This window comes from Argopecten irradians, chromosome 12 (assembly GCF_041381155.1).
Source record: "Argopecten irradians isolate NY chromosome 12, Ai_NY, whole genome shotgun sequence".
NCBI lineage: Eukaryota > Metazoa > Mollusca > Bivalvia > Pectinida > Pectinidae > Argopecten > Argopecten irradians.
In genome coordinates, this window is record NC_091145.1 from 10,977,183 (window position 1) to 10,993,894 (window position 16,712).

Here is a 16,712-nt window from a genome sequence, read left to right on the forward strand (position 1 = left end):
CATGGCCATACAACAAAGGCATTGTTGTTGTAGTGTACAACCCTGACTGGGAGATAACTCATGTGGTACGAGGGCAGGGGGAGGTAACTCAGTGAGAACAATATTTAAGACTGCTTTCCCAGAAAGAACAACACTATGGGTAGTGCCAGCTCAGCAAATACAACATTTGTGGTAGGTATAAAAGGATTACAATAATAGGAAAGAGAAGGTTTTCAAGTAAATCTATGGAATGAAAGGTACAACAAAAGGGGAAGATAAATCCCAGAATGCAACACAAGGGGCAGATAACTGCATTAGGGGCAGAAATATTTCCAAGATTATAAATTAGGGGGGATAATTCAATTAGTGCAATAATATGGGCATAATTATAACTTTAAGAATAAAACACAAGGGATGGTTAATTCCTAGAATAAAGCAGAAGGGGCAGAAGAGTCTAGGAGTATAGCAGAAGGGGCAGATAAGTCTAGGAGTACAGAAGAAGGGGCAGATAACTTTCTGAATAAATATCAGTGTATTCGACATTTAATCTTAACACCTCTCTGTGTTTAATTGATATAATTACACGGCTATAGAACATTTTACAGGGCAATAAATGGCCAACAACATTGACACATTTATGGCAAAGCAAGTGTCCCCTGTCATATCTGGATGCCGTTCCTGGCCCCTGCTGGGCAGGCTTTATGTCTGTGTGTCAGAGATAATTACTCGATCAGCCCTGATTGTGTTTGGTCAGATCAAAATTCCTCTGATCATTTAGAAGGATTTGGCATCGATATTTTATGGGTCTTCAGAACGTTTGTAAGACAAGAATCCTTTAATGGTAAATGATTGAGGTTAAATCGTATTGGTGTTTGGAGATTTAAATGTGATCCCTAATTGCAGTGTATACAGCAGGGAGTTAAGATACGAATATCTGTCTATAAAAGTCTACAGATATCATTAACACATCAGCTTATGTGTATTGTGATAAGACACTTTGTTATTACTTTCATCGAAATCCATTCACCAATATCTATCTCTTTGATTTCTACCGTCAATTGTACCTGTTTGTAACTAAATACAAAACCATTGAATTAATGGGATTTATACAAGAATTTATAGTCGGTCATTTGCAACCTTTCAGACAATATGCTAATTTCATTGACAGACTAGGACAAAAAAAACTCTTACCACCATTGAAACGCCATTAGCAACAATCGGACTTATGCTTCTCCAGACGCATTTGATAGGTCTGTCGCTGGAAAAATATTACGCCGTAATTTAAACATATAATTCATAAAGGACTTAAGTGTATTGTGGGATGGTGTAGATAGGGGTACTTAAGGCTTGGACACTGGGAGATAAGTGTACGGAGCCGCGCTAATACTAGCCTAATATGGAATCCCATATAGGGGACTGATGACAAATACCGCGGAAATTTCGGTCTTGTGTTTTCCTAAGTCGTCTGGGTTGTATCAAATGTCTTGCACTAATGATGTGTAAACAATTCTGAGGAATACAATTATTCCTCGCAAACACTTTTATCCCTCACTCTCGTTCTCAATCATCGATCCAACTCTCGGAAAGAAGATTATTTATTGATCATAACTTTCCGAGATTAGATGTCCGTATCTCCGGAGCTTGTTTTCCCTGGATCAGGGATCTGTATCTCCGAAGGTCACTCTGGAGGTCATTCCCTCAATCATGGTGGAATGATATATGTACACTGTAAGGAAGACTACTTCACCTGGTAGTGTTGTGGTTCGTTAAGACAAAGCCTCATTAAGATATAGGATCAATTGCCATCAAATTTCTCCATTGATAGTACAGTTGATTGCTCCCAACAGTTTTGTGTAATGTTAATCCGCGTAAAACACAGGATCAGGGGTAGATAACTCTGGATTTCTGTATCATTAGTAACAAATGAAATGGCCTCTAGACTCATTGCTAGCATTCACTAAGTTATATAAGATTAGCACTCATGACAGGAAAGGGAGGGAGTGTTAAATCAAGGGTTTCCATATGAAACAGAACCTGATTATTTTTGTCACCTGAATTTGGCTTAATTGCATCAGAAACCATACTGAATTTATAGAAAAGTACTCCTCAAAGTGCACTTGTATCTTCTGTTTTGCAGGACACTAAAAATCTTGGTAGATACATTTATAAATTTCTTCAGCATCACTAGTTTTAACTAGCTTAAACGGAAACTTATGGGAAATGACCCCTGGATGTTCCTTATATATACACCTTATGTCATATGCACGATGTTTAATACAGGAAATAAGAGCAGACAATTCTACCCTCATGAGGTAGTAACTGATGTTGGAACGGAAACCCCTGAAACAGTGGATAAGAAGGGGGAAACAAAAGCACACTAGAATGTATAATGTAACTAGTTTTAATGAATACACATATAGGAAATGACCTTTTGATATACACTTTGTATACACATGATGTAATGTGGACACTCATGACATAAAGGATTAAAGGGGGCAAACAACTAAACCTTGTGTGTGTAAAGTTTTAAGGGATATTCTAATAGGAAATAGCATTTGAATACTAAGTGATAGGAAGTGGCCTTAGGATACATGTATATATAAATATTACCTTATCAGCTAGGTTATGTAATAAGGGAAACTCGTAAAACAAAGGATTTAAAGGGCAGACAACTCTTCACTTGAGTACAATATCACTGATTTTAACGGATATCTCTATTAGGAAATAAGTTTCAAACACACATGATATTTTTACAATTTCATATAATATGGACAATTTTGAAAAAGGAAGGAATGTTTCTAGAGTGTAGAATCAGTCTTTTTCACAATAGAACTGCAGGAAGTGGTCCCAGGCTTTAGACAGTATATGTGGATTGGACAGTCATAAAATACAAGAGAGTAGATAGCTCTTATTCTATAGAATCTCAATAGACATAGCCATGGCTGTAATTAGAATCCACCCACATAAAAATCAAGGTCGTATCAAGGTCGTCTGACTTTATAAGGTGTCTTGCTAGAGAGTAAGTTGTCTGCTATCTATTGGTTAATTGGGCTAATAAATAAATGAAGCAATCAGGTCATTGAAACAGACTGAGTTCTTGTCTGTAAAACTAGCACAATATGACACTATACACATATACTATTACACATAAAGGTTCTAATTTTTCAAAGTCTGTGCTGATCAATGTTTTCGCATGTCTATCACAATTTAACTTGCTTATTTTCCCTAAGTACATAAAGGTACAAATACCAGGTACCTATGTATGGTATTTAAAATGTTCAGGAGCTTTATTTATGAAAACGATTTTATTTTTCCTTGACAGGTGACGGTACAGATTAAGTGTCGCACCTGATATTGTGGAATTTTTACCTGTCATATTCAGCTCCGATTCTACAAGCTCTGGTAAGTATTTTGTTTATTTCTTAATCTTAAGTATGTATACAGTATACCTGTGGATTTCTTTCAAGTCTGAAATGAATACACTGGTATCATGTATCTGTAGTACCCGAGATATACAAAGTGTCAAAAATTAATAAGTTAATCACTGCCATTTAGCTTTTGACTCTTCAGCTACATCTCAATATAGACTCATTATTTCTGTCCTAATGTACTAAAAATAAATTCAGAGTATGTAAGTAAGTACAAGCAATTATGTGTTCACTTCATTTTCATTTAAAAAAAAATATCTGTGTTTGGACCCAAGTCAACATATTTTCTGTGTCCTTAGGACATGTGGTTTCAAAATGAGTGATAGATTGGAGACAAAGCCGGGTAAACTTACTGTTCTTTTCTCCTAATTTACATTTCAGAATATGCTGAATGGGGATATTTTTCAACTCACATTTCATAATTTCTTTTGTCCTAGTAGTTACAATTGGGAGTCTGCTGCCATTACGTCAGCCATTTTGTATTTTTGTTTAATTTTCCAACACCTCTGAATGAATTTCAATGAAAAGCCATTGAAAATTCCAACAGGCAACAATCAACCTGACCGTAAATTATGGTAGCAATACCCTAGGGGTCAGAAGGGTTGAGCAATTAAAAATATCTTAAGACCCAGTGTGAACTCTTTTGTGAATGCTTTGATTTTCATAACTTTGTGGGAGTAGCCTTTGAAGCATCATCCATGACAAATGACTGCATTGAAGCTCTGGAAATTCGTTTTCTCAGCTAATCAAATGGTTTGTTTTAAGATCTCTCCACTTTTCGTATAAACAATTCGGAATTCTACAGTTGCAATGATTCATTGATACAACACCTACTTATAGTGACATAAGGATGTGTTTTAAATGCGTCTCCAGACTAACGAAAGGAAACGACAATGTCTCCGAGTCGTCGACCTTGGATATTCCAAGGATAAGAGAGTGTCTGTATCTAGGTCCCAATTGGCTAGCTCCTCATAAACACTAACACCATTAAATACCTATTTTCTGCCCCAAATCCAATTACGTGATCTCTACTGAAAATGTATGGATTGGGATGACCACCAGGTTCTATCAGACAAGACACCGCTACTTAGACAAAAAAACATGATAGAAACTTCAAGATGGTTACATGTCATGATGAAAATACCGCACAGCCGGTTATTTTTAAGGAGAATATGATCTGCAATATAATGACAATGTTTGAAATCTATATCGCAGAAATCTAAAATCGCCAAAATTTGATTTTCTTGTTTAAATCGAGAAAATTTGGATCCGTGAAAATAACTGGCTATATGGTATATCAAAGAAAAAAACTAATAAAAAAAATCTGAATTTTAGAAAAGATAAGAACATTATGAAATACCAGAATTTTTATTATGTGTTAGTTGAGTATTCTGAAATGGAAAAAGCAGAACTGCATTTCATAACTGTCAGAACGATGATGTATGCACCACGCTCCATCGATTACTAACCTAATGGATGACCAAGAGGCAATGATATGGTCAATTGACCGCTCAACAGCTGTTTTCACAATCAACCATGTAATGTCTTTACCATGAAATTGAACTGCCTGGTCCCTTCAAGTCAGCTCCAGTGACTGCATCTGATGGGGGTGCTTTTTGGTAGGGGAGGGGAGACTTTGTGGTGCAGGGGGCTAATAGGGAAATAAATTGGAGGTGGAAGGGGTATAGATTTATATCAATTCTAAAAAGGAGAAATGAATTAGAGGTGTTTTGGGGGATTAAAAAAAAACATTGTAGAATGGTGTACCTTAGGGAGGGGTGCATTAGAGATTTTGAAAGGATTTGTACATTGTATTATGGGTAGAATAGGGAGGGGTGACTTTGTGAGGGAGTTCGATTTCAGGGGGAAAAAGATGTATATGAGAGAGGGTATATGTTATAGGAAGGACATGACAGTGAGGATGAACTATATAGTCAGGGATAGGGGACAAAAAGGGGTTATATAGAAATCTTATGATATGGAAATTATAGGTTTATTGGAATGGTTAGTCTGTTAGTGTGAGTAGAGGAAAGCTAAAAGATGAGACACACAGAGGGGGGGGGGGCTGTATAAGCCTAGACAGTGAGCTATAGGGGGGAGGGGGAGGAATGTGAAGGGGGAGAGATAAGAGACAGAGGAAGAGCAACAACAGAGTGATGTATGGTGACTGTTCTTGTGGTCGGTTCATTAGCAGTTAAGAGTTCCCTTATTACCCCCATAAAACCACCACAGACTCGGGGAGTTTTAGGGGACTGATACTGTCTTTGTGTGTCTGAACCTCACAGTAACAGCTGCTATATAGATCTATTTATTTTCTCTGTATTTTCTCACAGTTGTTAGTGTATTTGTACTTTTAATTTGTTTCTATAACAAGAGTGCTGTCTTGGGATATCGGAGATAAAATAATTGAAAGTTTATATACATCTACGGCAAGCTTTGCTGATAAAAACTATAAGTAAGATAACTTTCTGAGGTTCTTTCTGTTAAGAAGAGCTTGGTTGAAACCAATTTCTGAAGCTAGAAATTATCCAATGCAACAATAAGTAACTTAAATTAACTAGCACTATATTCATTTTAGATTTGTTAAAATCTTTGAAAAATTTAAAATAATGACTTTATAGTTGTGTCAGGAAATTTCTATTTCTTTAGTAACCATGTTTATATGAAATAATAGAACTTGGTTAAAACTTTCAGTATTATCAGGTATAAGGGGTGGGGTCTTAAATGATCAGATTGTTTGAAGATATTTAAATTCAGGTGACTCACTATTGATACAAATGGCCCTCTATCTTGTTTATGATATTTTCATTTTGGTGTGTAGACTAGTAAAACAATGAGTTACCATTTAAAACAAAGAGAGATTTCATTTGTTAGATGTTATTGTTAAAAAAAAAAGTACATTCTTTCGCACGTTGCTATCTACATGAACAGGAAATGAATTAACACATGATTAGACAAACTGCAGCACAGGGTGGTCCAGTCTAGTGTTATACCCATACAATGCTCATTTAAAATACTGCTTAGTAGAGATTTAGGAAGTAGTGAATCAACAGTTTGGTCTGAAACCGTGATCCAAACCAAGGGAGATAATTTTGTGCAATGTAGTGGTTTTATTAGTTTAATGTCCTATTAACAGCCACGGTCATGTAAGGACGTGCCAGGTTTATTGGTGGAGAAAAACCAGAGTAGCCGGAGAAGAACCAACGACCAGCAATCAGTACCTGGCAACTGCCCCACATGGGATTCAAACTTGCGACCCAGAGGTGGAGGGCTTGTGATAATATGTGGAGACATCTTAACCACTCGACCACCACGGCCTACAATGCTAAAGGGATTGCTTATGAGTTGGTTTTGTTTAAAGCCACATCATCTTTAATGAGGTTTGGATAACGGCATTAAGGGCACTACGGTGGTGTTTATTAGCATATTAGTGCTCTGGTACTATTCAAAACGACATTAATGGCAAACGAAACCTTCAGAATTGATTCCCCTATATGCTGGTTGTTATTACACATTATCAGGTCAAACAAGAAATAATTTAAGTGGTCTTTACTTGACATATACCTAAATAGAAAAAATGAAATCTGATCATTATTAGAAAACTCTTGACTTAAAACTTAGTCCATTGTTGATATCATACCAGTGGAATGATTTAGAAATTCCTGAAAACAGAACTGCAAACATGGACATATGAAACCCATCGCTGTCTTCTTCCTTCCTGTCTGTTTTTTTTTTGCATGGTAGATATATATTTCAAACCAGGAAATGGCTGGGATTTGTGGACTTTAAAGTGTAGTTGAAGGATTTCCTCGCTACATTAGATGTTGCAATGTCTAATTGCCCGATGAATGGCTTTACATGCCATATGCAATAATGTACCAGTGGGTTTCTTCGTTTGAAAGTGCATCCAAATGTTTTTCAAAGAAAGTTTCTGCTATTTCCATAATGGCATCGCCAAAAAATTGGTAACATGTGCGTTAAAACCTCTTTCAAACAGGATGCTGTATGAAAAATCTGCATATGAAATAACAGAAAAAGTATTTCAAGATGGATGAGAGCCTTTTGTTCTGATTCCTTCTTTCTATTGTGATCATATCTCAGAATCTGATGGGGTGTGAATTGAATTAAATCGGACTCAAATGGTTCGGATGGTGGGCGAAGATAATGTTTATGGAGTCTGAGAACCTGTGATATATTACCGTCAGTAGTAAATTCTGGATTTTTATCAGGTATATAAACTTGACATATACTACAGAGAATCACTTTCCACCTGTTTCTGCCCATGAAATATAAAACCAGAGGTATCAGCTATTGTTTTATCCCCGGCAGCAAATAGGAGAGATTTAAGAGTTTGCGATCAGTTTGGAACTTTCTTAAATTACTTGAATGATTTAAGACACTATAAGTCTTTTGGAAAGTTTTATATTGTAAATTTAGTCACACAAAGCCACAAATGAGAGAATTTTTGTCACAAATTTTTTATTCAGTTTTCAAAATCAGCAAACTTACAGCTCTATTTTACTAACGTAAATGACTATATGATTAGACCGGGATGGTAAATTTTCTTCTCTGAAAATGAATGTATGACATCATGATATATATGACCCAACAGTTTTTGAGGGGCGGGGCAAGAGAGAAATTTCCACTTGAAGATACCATATTTAACTCAAGGACGGACTTAATATTAACGGTCTCTCTACTAAACATTGATCGATATAGTTCAAAATTTCAGTTCAAAACTCATTTCTACACTTATGCATATACTTTTTGCATAGTAGTTCAGTCATCCCTGTCTATAAAGACCACCCGCGGGACCAAGAAAAAATTATCTATATAGCAAAGTGTTCTGTATACACAGGTCAAAATGTGTTATGAGTGGCCATTTGGGACCCACACGAAAGTGGTCTTATTAAGCAGGTGGTTGTGATACAAAGATGGTTTGATATAAAGCATGTTTTCATTTCAGTAATATGTTACCATAACAGGCAGGCAGGTAAGAGGGGCCTCCTACTGGAGGTTTATGGAGTTTAATTTTGTTCATATTTATATACAAATGAATGGGAAATTGTGGAAGATATGCATACTAAAGTTATGGTAACGTATTACATCATGAAAATTGGTTTTACAAGGAAAACCTCAATTTGCTATGTACTTTAAAAAGTCTTTGTTTCATAATACAGTAATGATTCCTATGATGATTGTAATGCACTGTCCCTTTAACGGTTGTATACACAGATATCATGTTATCCAAGTTCATTAACAAATCGGGAGAAAAAGAGGGAGATTAGTATTGAAAAGGTGCTAATTGGTTTTTGGTGTTGGTCAATTTGTGTATCCCTAGGGTGGACACTAGATTTCAAGGCCCACAGGCCCACTTAACACAGATTGGCTGGGGAAGTTACATAACCTTACTCTGTCTACAATTACAGTGAAGTACTTCAAATCAGATCTTACTAGCAGATTTAGGAAGTGCCCTGGAGGTCAATCTTTAGAACTAATGTGGGAACATGTAGATACAGTGAGACAAAATGTGTCAATAATCTAAATTAAACACAAACTTCTCACTATCTTGTAAAATGTTTACTTGTTTTTGTTGATTAAATAACAATAACAGTTGTATAGTCTACTGATGTGAATTCTATGTTCGATGCATGTACATACATGCTGATGTATTCTGATTTACGGTGAAACTTGCATTAGCAACCATCTCTGTATAAAGACAACTCGCTAATTTCCCAAGGCCCCAAATGCATGGCCTTTACACAATTTCACCTGTGTAGAAATACTACCTGGCTATACAGAAAATTTTCACCTTGTGCTTTGGGTGGATTTTATAGACAAGTTTGCCTGTATATGTGAAAATATCAAAAATCTTGCAAAGACAGTATTACCAGTACTGCCATTATGGACCATATATCCTCTAGTCAAACCTGTTTATTAATAATAAAAAAAGACCACTTGAAGAATAGAGAAAAAAAATCTTACTATGTGGTCTTTATACACAGGTCAAAATATGCTGGAATCACAACCATTTGGAGCACAAAAAAGTGGCCTCGTTAAGTAGTTATAGGTCTTTATACAGAGGTAGTCACTTAATGCAGGTTTTACTGTACATGGATGTGAATATAAATTGCATATTCAGGATAAACACAATTTCGTCAAATTAGATTAACACAGAATTAATATTCAAAGAACATTTTCAAATTTCATATCACAGCCAAATATGATTAAAATTGAACATCTTGCTGAAAATTTTGCAGTGATATCAGCTAGTAATACAGGCCTATTGGGCCTCAATAGATCTTTTTCGTTTTTAGATATATTACTGTTTTCTCAATGGAACTTTACCAAGAGTCTAAAGTGTGACAATTAGAGTGATTTAGACGGCGGAGATTGCATCGCACAAGTGCCAATTACACTCTAGTGTAACCCTACTTCCTTTCCTTTAAGTCTATCTCTGAGTGTTCGGGGCTTAGAAACATCACCCACATTCGTACAGTTTACACTGCAGTGATACATTCTACTTTAAATTTCATCGATAAAATAACACCTGCTTTAAGTGAGGCGAAAATGTTTTGTTTTGAATTGGAAGGCGTTTGTTTGGAATTTAACAAATCAAATGAAATGAAAACGTCTTTCAGTTGGTTTTACTTGAAAGAGCCCCAAAAGACGTATACATGTAATGCATGTACATAATTAGAGCTCTTAACTTTGACAGCTTTTCTAACAGGGCGACATAAATTGGTGATCGCCGTGATGTTCTGTAATTCTATACAAATTGTCTTTGTCCTCTATAACAACACCTAAATTATGTAGAGGGAACAAATAATTATAGTTTAGCTTTAAATACCTCCAAACTTATGATGTAGATCTTTGTTGATAAAACTGACACAGAATTTATTCTGTTGTCTGTTTCACTGTCGATATCAGACATTACAGATTGAAATCAACATTACAGGTGTGGATAAATTGTACCTGATAGCTGTCAATTTCACATAAACAGGTTATGATACTCGATATTTTCATGTAAGTGATTTTAGATTGATTTTTTTAGATGAATCAAAAGATATTATTCTGAAAGTGTTGACTGACAATGCAATGGGCCATTATCGAGCGATGTTAAGTGATTTTTCAAAATGGAAGTGAGTTAAAGAAAAAAAGAAAAAGCCAGAGAAATCAAAAGGCTTGTCAAATAATTTCTGATAATTCATACCTCATTTTATGGTGATGTTAGTGTTGATTTACATACATGTGTATATAATAACTAACACATTATATGCATATCATATGGCAGTTTATTCATTTGAATGGTCCATGAAGTTATTCTGTGATATTTCTTTATTTACTTTAATATCCATAATGATCATATAGAATATGTCTATTTTGTAATTATTTTCCTACATTTAATATTTGAAATTCTTACCACAATTTGAAAACAAGCACATTTCAGATTTGTGCTCAAGCGTAATTTACACCCTGTGATAATATAATGGTTTTTAAGTAGCGGTCAAAACTAGCTCAAAACTCGTGTTCTGGACACAGTTAATTTGACTTAGACCTTGGTGTGATTACCTTACAGTGGTCAAAGCTTTGGCCGGTGGTGTTTTGGTCAGAACTGTTAAAATATTTAAACCTTATTTAACGATGGTATCAGTCGAGGAATTTCAGTGATGAAAATCAGCCGTTTGGCTCGAAGGTAAATTCACAATTTGTATTGCGGTACCAAACCTTGAACTTGACACCTGTCCCGAAGGTTATCAATTATAAATCTGCCTGTGTTTTCAAATATGTTAACGATTTACTGGAAGGTGCAAGGATTTTAGTATCATCACTTGTCTTTTTGGCCAGTAATTCACACAACAGAAGACTCGTTTCTGAAAGATCTGAGAGCGGTTAGTATAGTAATTATATGGACAATATGTATATATGTTATTGATATCACTGATAGTGATACAGGTAAATTGATACCCTTTTAAACGTGTGATTAGAATCAGAATCAGGATTTGCTTTTCATAAACTGACTTTGCATTGTGAGTCAGCTAATTTGCTTTTAGAAATATAAGTGCAATATAATTTGGTTGTTAGTTTCAGTTTCAAATTTCATGAGATAATGTATATATCAGCATATAGCATTTGTTTGACTGTAGGATATATATCATAAATGGAATATATCTTTTCAATAGGCACTGCAGATCTAATATATATTATTCGAAGCGTCATTAGGGCATTTACGGTATAATGGATTTATTCTTAATTAAATAATTAAAGTGTGATGGATGTCAATGTAGTCGGATATTAATTGTGGATCCTAGAAGAAATATTACATATTTTATATGATAAAAACTAAATTGTGATGTATTTTGGTTCATCAGAATATATATACCACATTACGGTTTATTGGAATATATGCAATTTTAATGCAATAGTTACTGCAGACAATAACTCTCTACAACAGATAAACTTCAGTAATTTTCTTCAAAATCCAATTAAACAGGAAGAATTTAAGAGGGTTATCTGGGTGCTCAATAATTTCAAAAACAGAAATTCTCTCAAACCGTCGTTACGGAGATCGATATCAAGTATGATTGTAGTATTTAAATGTTATCATTAAAACCATTTACATTGTGGTTACGCTGGCTTCTCACAGTAATATGATTACAGGATCAATATATATAAAAGAGTCGCGGAGTAGATCAGCAAACTCCTCGTAAACGTGGGGACACTTATTGTGTGTGTCACTTCCACCGACGTTTTATTCCTTTTTATTCCGCGGTTTAATTTAGACGTAAAAAATATCTAGCCCATTTAGTGTAGTGATGATGGCTTCATTTGACTGTACTGTAAATCATATGTGATGTCACGCCTGAGGAAACCGTCTGTGGCGAGGGGAAGAAAAGGCAATGTGTTGAGAGCCATGTGGGTTAGAGACTAGCTGTCGGAGAGTATCCCAGAGATCTCTGTTTAGACTCGATCCAGTAGTCACTGTTAGCCGTGCTGCTAAGTAGAGTGGTTCACATACTTTTTTCTGTCATTCCGAGGAGGGCATATATATATATATATATACGTTATAACTCACGCTTTGGATTTTTTAATGATTTTCTAAGGAATACCTTGCTAACTTTGCCTGGTAGGTATACAAATTACTTATATGACAAAAGGTTAACTGGGTCATCTACGATACATCTTCATCTACTGCCGATGTGTTTGTACCTTAACAGGTAAAACAACGGGCTGTGATGTATGACATTTCAAATCTATACCAGTTATATACATATAGTACTGGTTTATATTTATTCATAATGAGAATTTATCATTATGTTTACATGAATGTATGTATTGTTTTTGTTTACCCAGCTGTGTATTCTCTCAGTAATGTTTTTAATATTGCTATTTATATTTACTTGACTCTCCCAAGTTGGAATATAACTGCAGTTTTTGTGGCTTTAGGTAATTATATACCATAATAATCCATTGTTAATGTATAATGTTCTTCAGTCCTCATATCAAAACTACGCAGTTTCAAAGTTTGTGTATCTGATAGTTGAGATTGTGGATGTATATATATATACTCTTTTCCCTTTTATGAATTATAATGCTAAAATATTGATTACAATTATTGTTTATATTGAATGTGTAAGGGTTTGTAAAAGACTAGAAGTGCAAATATTGTATTCATGATTTTTGACTTTTCTATATATTTACTGAATTGTAAACTACATATTCGTTATTGGTACAAGCATAGAATAGAACATTATATGATGTTTCTATTAATGAATGTGTCAACTTTAAACACATCTGTTGATTATGCTTTATGTGTTGGTTAAATTTTGTTCAGTTTGGTCCTAGGAAGTACCGTTATAGAAAAATTCATGCAATTTCCCCATCTGCAGATATTAAGTATGTAATTGATTTGTATAGGGGTAGGGGTAAGTTAAGCGTAGTCTATTTTCACAGCTGGTGAAATCACTTCCTGGCAAACAAACAAGACCCTATTGACTCATCAGGATGTCATTGTTTGTGTGAACCCTGGTCAGTGCTGGTGTGGACAGTGGTCACTGGTGATCTGGACCAGGGTCAGCATTAAAATCCTGTTATATATTCAGTATGAACATGTGATGTTTGACTTGGTCACCACTCTGTGTGTACACACCTCCATGGTCTTCTAGTCAGTACAAAGGGTCAGTTTGGCTGCAGGCTGGACACTGTCCAGTTTATAATCACTTGTACCATACATACCTTGACTAATGTACTCTCTCACCTGTAATGAAGATATTGTCCTTTTATTTCCGTTGATGGTCAAACTAGAATTGTATAATAATAGATTATAGCCAAAGTTCATGATTATGTCTTTGTATAGATCTATAGATGACTATTTTAAGGATACTTAATCCTGTAATTCCCTGTGATAGCATTATCTATTCCTGGATACTGTTTCATTATACCTATATAGCGATTTGATTACATCAGCACATGTTTCCGTATAAAACTCCACTAACATACAGTAAAACCTGCCATAGCAACCACCTCTGTATAATGATCACCTGCTTATAATAGAACCATTTTGGGGTTCCAAATGACCAATTTAACTAATTTGACCTGTGTTTAAAGAACTTGGCTATAAAAGACCATATTACTTCTTTGTCCTATAAGTAGTCTCTCTACAGAAGTGTTCGATTGTATAGTGAATTGGCTTTGATTTCTGATATCCCTCAATATATTTTTGAACAGAATGCTAATCTTTCTCATACTTTCGGGCTTTTAGTTAAGATTGCTGATGTCCCTCACATTTTTGAACAGTTGGTTAAGATTTCTGGTATTTCTCCTAGAATTTTTGGACCATTGATTAAGATTTCTAGTATTTCTCCTGTATTTTTGGACCATTGGTTAAGATTTCTAGTATTTCTCCTGGTATTTTTGGACCATTGGTTAAGATTTCTAGTATTTCTCCTGGTATTTTTGGACCATTGGTTAAGATTTCTAGTATTTCTCCTGGTATTTTTGGACCATTGGTTAAGATTTCTAGTATTTCTCCTGGTATTTTTGGACTATTGGTTAAGATTTGCGATGTCACCCTGGGCAGCTGGACCTTCCCATGGCTGTCTCCAGGTAGGTGGTAACTAGCTGTGTAGTTTATGGATTTGTAACAGTTTTATAGCCAGGGATAATACAGACATCAATATTCATTTATAGCCAACTATAAAACACCAATTATCCTCTCAGCCATTACAGATGGCCAGGTACTTACCTGGACACATGGCTGGTCAATTAATATGTCCTTGTAACAGAGAGGAAATCCATGACAGGTGCATATAAGGTATTGTTGAACATGTCATTCTTATACCAGCTCTTTGCTGAACACTTTGCTATAGAAGCAGGTGTCCTGGTATGTATTGTGCGAAGGATTTGGTTTTGCCCATGTTCAATACTTAAAGGATTTCTATTTTGTTTGTTTTGATTAATTGAACTTGCATTATTCATGTTTTAAGAAAAAAAGTTGTCTTTGTGTTCAGATAAAGAGAAAAGTTGTTTCTGTCGTTTTAATGAATAAAGGTGATTGTTTGCTTTGTCTGCGATCTGAAGAAAGGATGTTTGATCTTGTCTTTTGTGTTGAAGGTGAGTTAATGGTCATCATCTATGATTCTCTGAGTGAAGGTTGTCATTGTCTTTGTTCTGATGAGGGAAGGTTGCCATTGACTTTGTTCTGATGAGGGAAGGTTGTCTTTGTTCTGATGAGGGAAGGTTGTCTTTGTCTTTGTTCTGATGAGGGAAGGTTGTCATTGTCTTTGTTCTGATGAGAGAAAGTTGCCTTTGTCTTTGTTCTGATGAGAGAGAAAGTTGTCTTTGTCTTTGTTCTGATGAGTGAAGTTGTCTTTGTCTTTGTTCTTTGTCTTTGTTCTGATGAGGGAAGGTTGTCTTTGTCTTTGTTCTGATGAGGGAAGGTTGTCTTTGTCTTTGTTCTGATGAGGGAAGGTTGTCTTTGTTGTTCTGATGAGGAAGGTTGTCTTTGTCTTTGTTCTGATGAGGAAGGTTGTCTTTGTCTTTGTTCTGATGAGGGAAGGTTGTCTTTGTCTTTGTTCTGATGAGGGAAGGTTGCCTTTGTCTTTGTTCTGATGAGGGAAGGTTGTCTTTGTCTTTGTTCTGATGAGGGAAGGTTGTCTTTGTCTTTGTTCTGATGAGGGAAGGTTGTCATGGTCTTTGTTCTGATGTTCTGATGAGTGAAGGTTGTCTTTGTCTTTGTTCTGATGAGGGAAGGTTGTCTTGTCTTTGTTCTGATGAGGGGTTGTTGTCTTTTCTTTGTTCTGATGAGGGAAGGTTGTCTTTGTCTTTGTTCTGGGAAGGTTGTCTTGTCTTGTTCTGATGAGGGAAGGTTGTTCTTTGTTTTCTTTGTTCTATGAGGGAAGGTTGTCTTTGTCTTTGTTCTGATGAGGGAAGGTTGTGTCTTTGTCTTTGTTCTGATGAGGGAAGGTTGTCTTTGTCTTTGTTCTGATGAGGGAAGGTTGTCTTTGTCTTTGTTCTGATGAGAGGGAAGGTTGTCTTTGTCTTTGTTCTTGTTCTGATGAGGAAGGTTGTCTTTGTCTTTGTTCTGATGTTCTGATGAGGGAAGGTTGTCTTTGTCTTGTTTGATGTCTTGAGGAAGGTTGTCTTTGTCTTTGTTCTGATGTTCTGATGAGGGAAGGTTGTCTTTGTCTTTGTTCTGATGTTCTGATGAGGGAAGGTTGTCTTTGTCTTTGTTCTGATGAGGGAAGGTTGTCTTTGTCTTTGTTCTGATGAGGGAAGGTTGTCTTTGTCTTTGTTCTGATGAGGGAAGGTTGTCTTTGTCTTTGTTCTGATGAGGGAAGGTTGTCTTTGTCTTTGTTCTGATGAGGGAAGGTTGTCTTTGTCTTTGTTCTGGTGAGGGAAGGTTGTCTTTGTCTTTGTTCTGATGTTCTGATGAGGGAAGGTTGTCTTTGTCTTTGTTCTGGTGAGGGAAGGTTGTCATTGTCTTTGTTCTGATGAGGGAAAGTTGTCTTTGCTCTGATGAGGGAAGGTTGTCTTTGTCTTTGTTCTGATGAGGGAAGCTTGCCATTGTCTATTCTAATGGAGGGTGGTTAAGATTGTCTTGATGAAGGAAGGGTGCCCCATTTTTTGTAACAATAAATAAAATGCTGCCTGTATTTGTCTGTTGATGGAAGGCATTTGCTGTGATTTGATTATAATAGAGGCACTGATATATCAATACTGAAGCCATAATTCTGTATATAGACTTTGTAAACAGGTTCTTAGAAGACTTATAATGTCTCAGACAACTGAATTGCCCATTAAATA

At 35.7% G+C, this 16,712-nt stretch overlaps 2 protein-coding genes across 8 annotated transcripts in view; one reads left to right on the forward strand and one right to left on the reverse strand.

The window, feature by feature from the left end:
- Nucleotides 1-16,712, forward strand: part of LOC138335949 (plexin-B-like) — a 169,364-nt gene that overhangs the window by 75,725 nt on the left and 76,927 nt on the right. For 6 of the 7 annotated variants that reach the window (XM_069285155.1, XM_069285154.1, XM_069285164.1 and 3 more), the window contains one exon: nt 3,302-3,381. The gene's annotated coding sequence lies outside the window, so the exon portion shown is untranslated. Of the gene's footprint in view, nt 1-3,301; nt 3,382-12,187; nt 12,535-16,712 lie in introns of those variants that run through there. The other variant, XM_069285157.1, reaches the window with a different exon arrangement.
- Nucleotides 15,064-16,473, reverse strand: LOC138336650 (serine/arginine repetitive matrix protein 5-like). Its single transcript, XM_069286180.1, has one exon. The coding sequence runs from the start codon at nt 16,471-16,473 to the stop codon at nt 15,064-15,066; it is 1,410 nt and encodes a 469-aa protein (XP_069142281.1).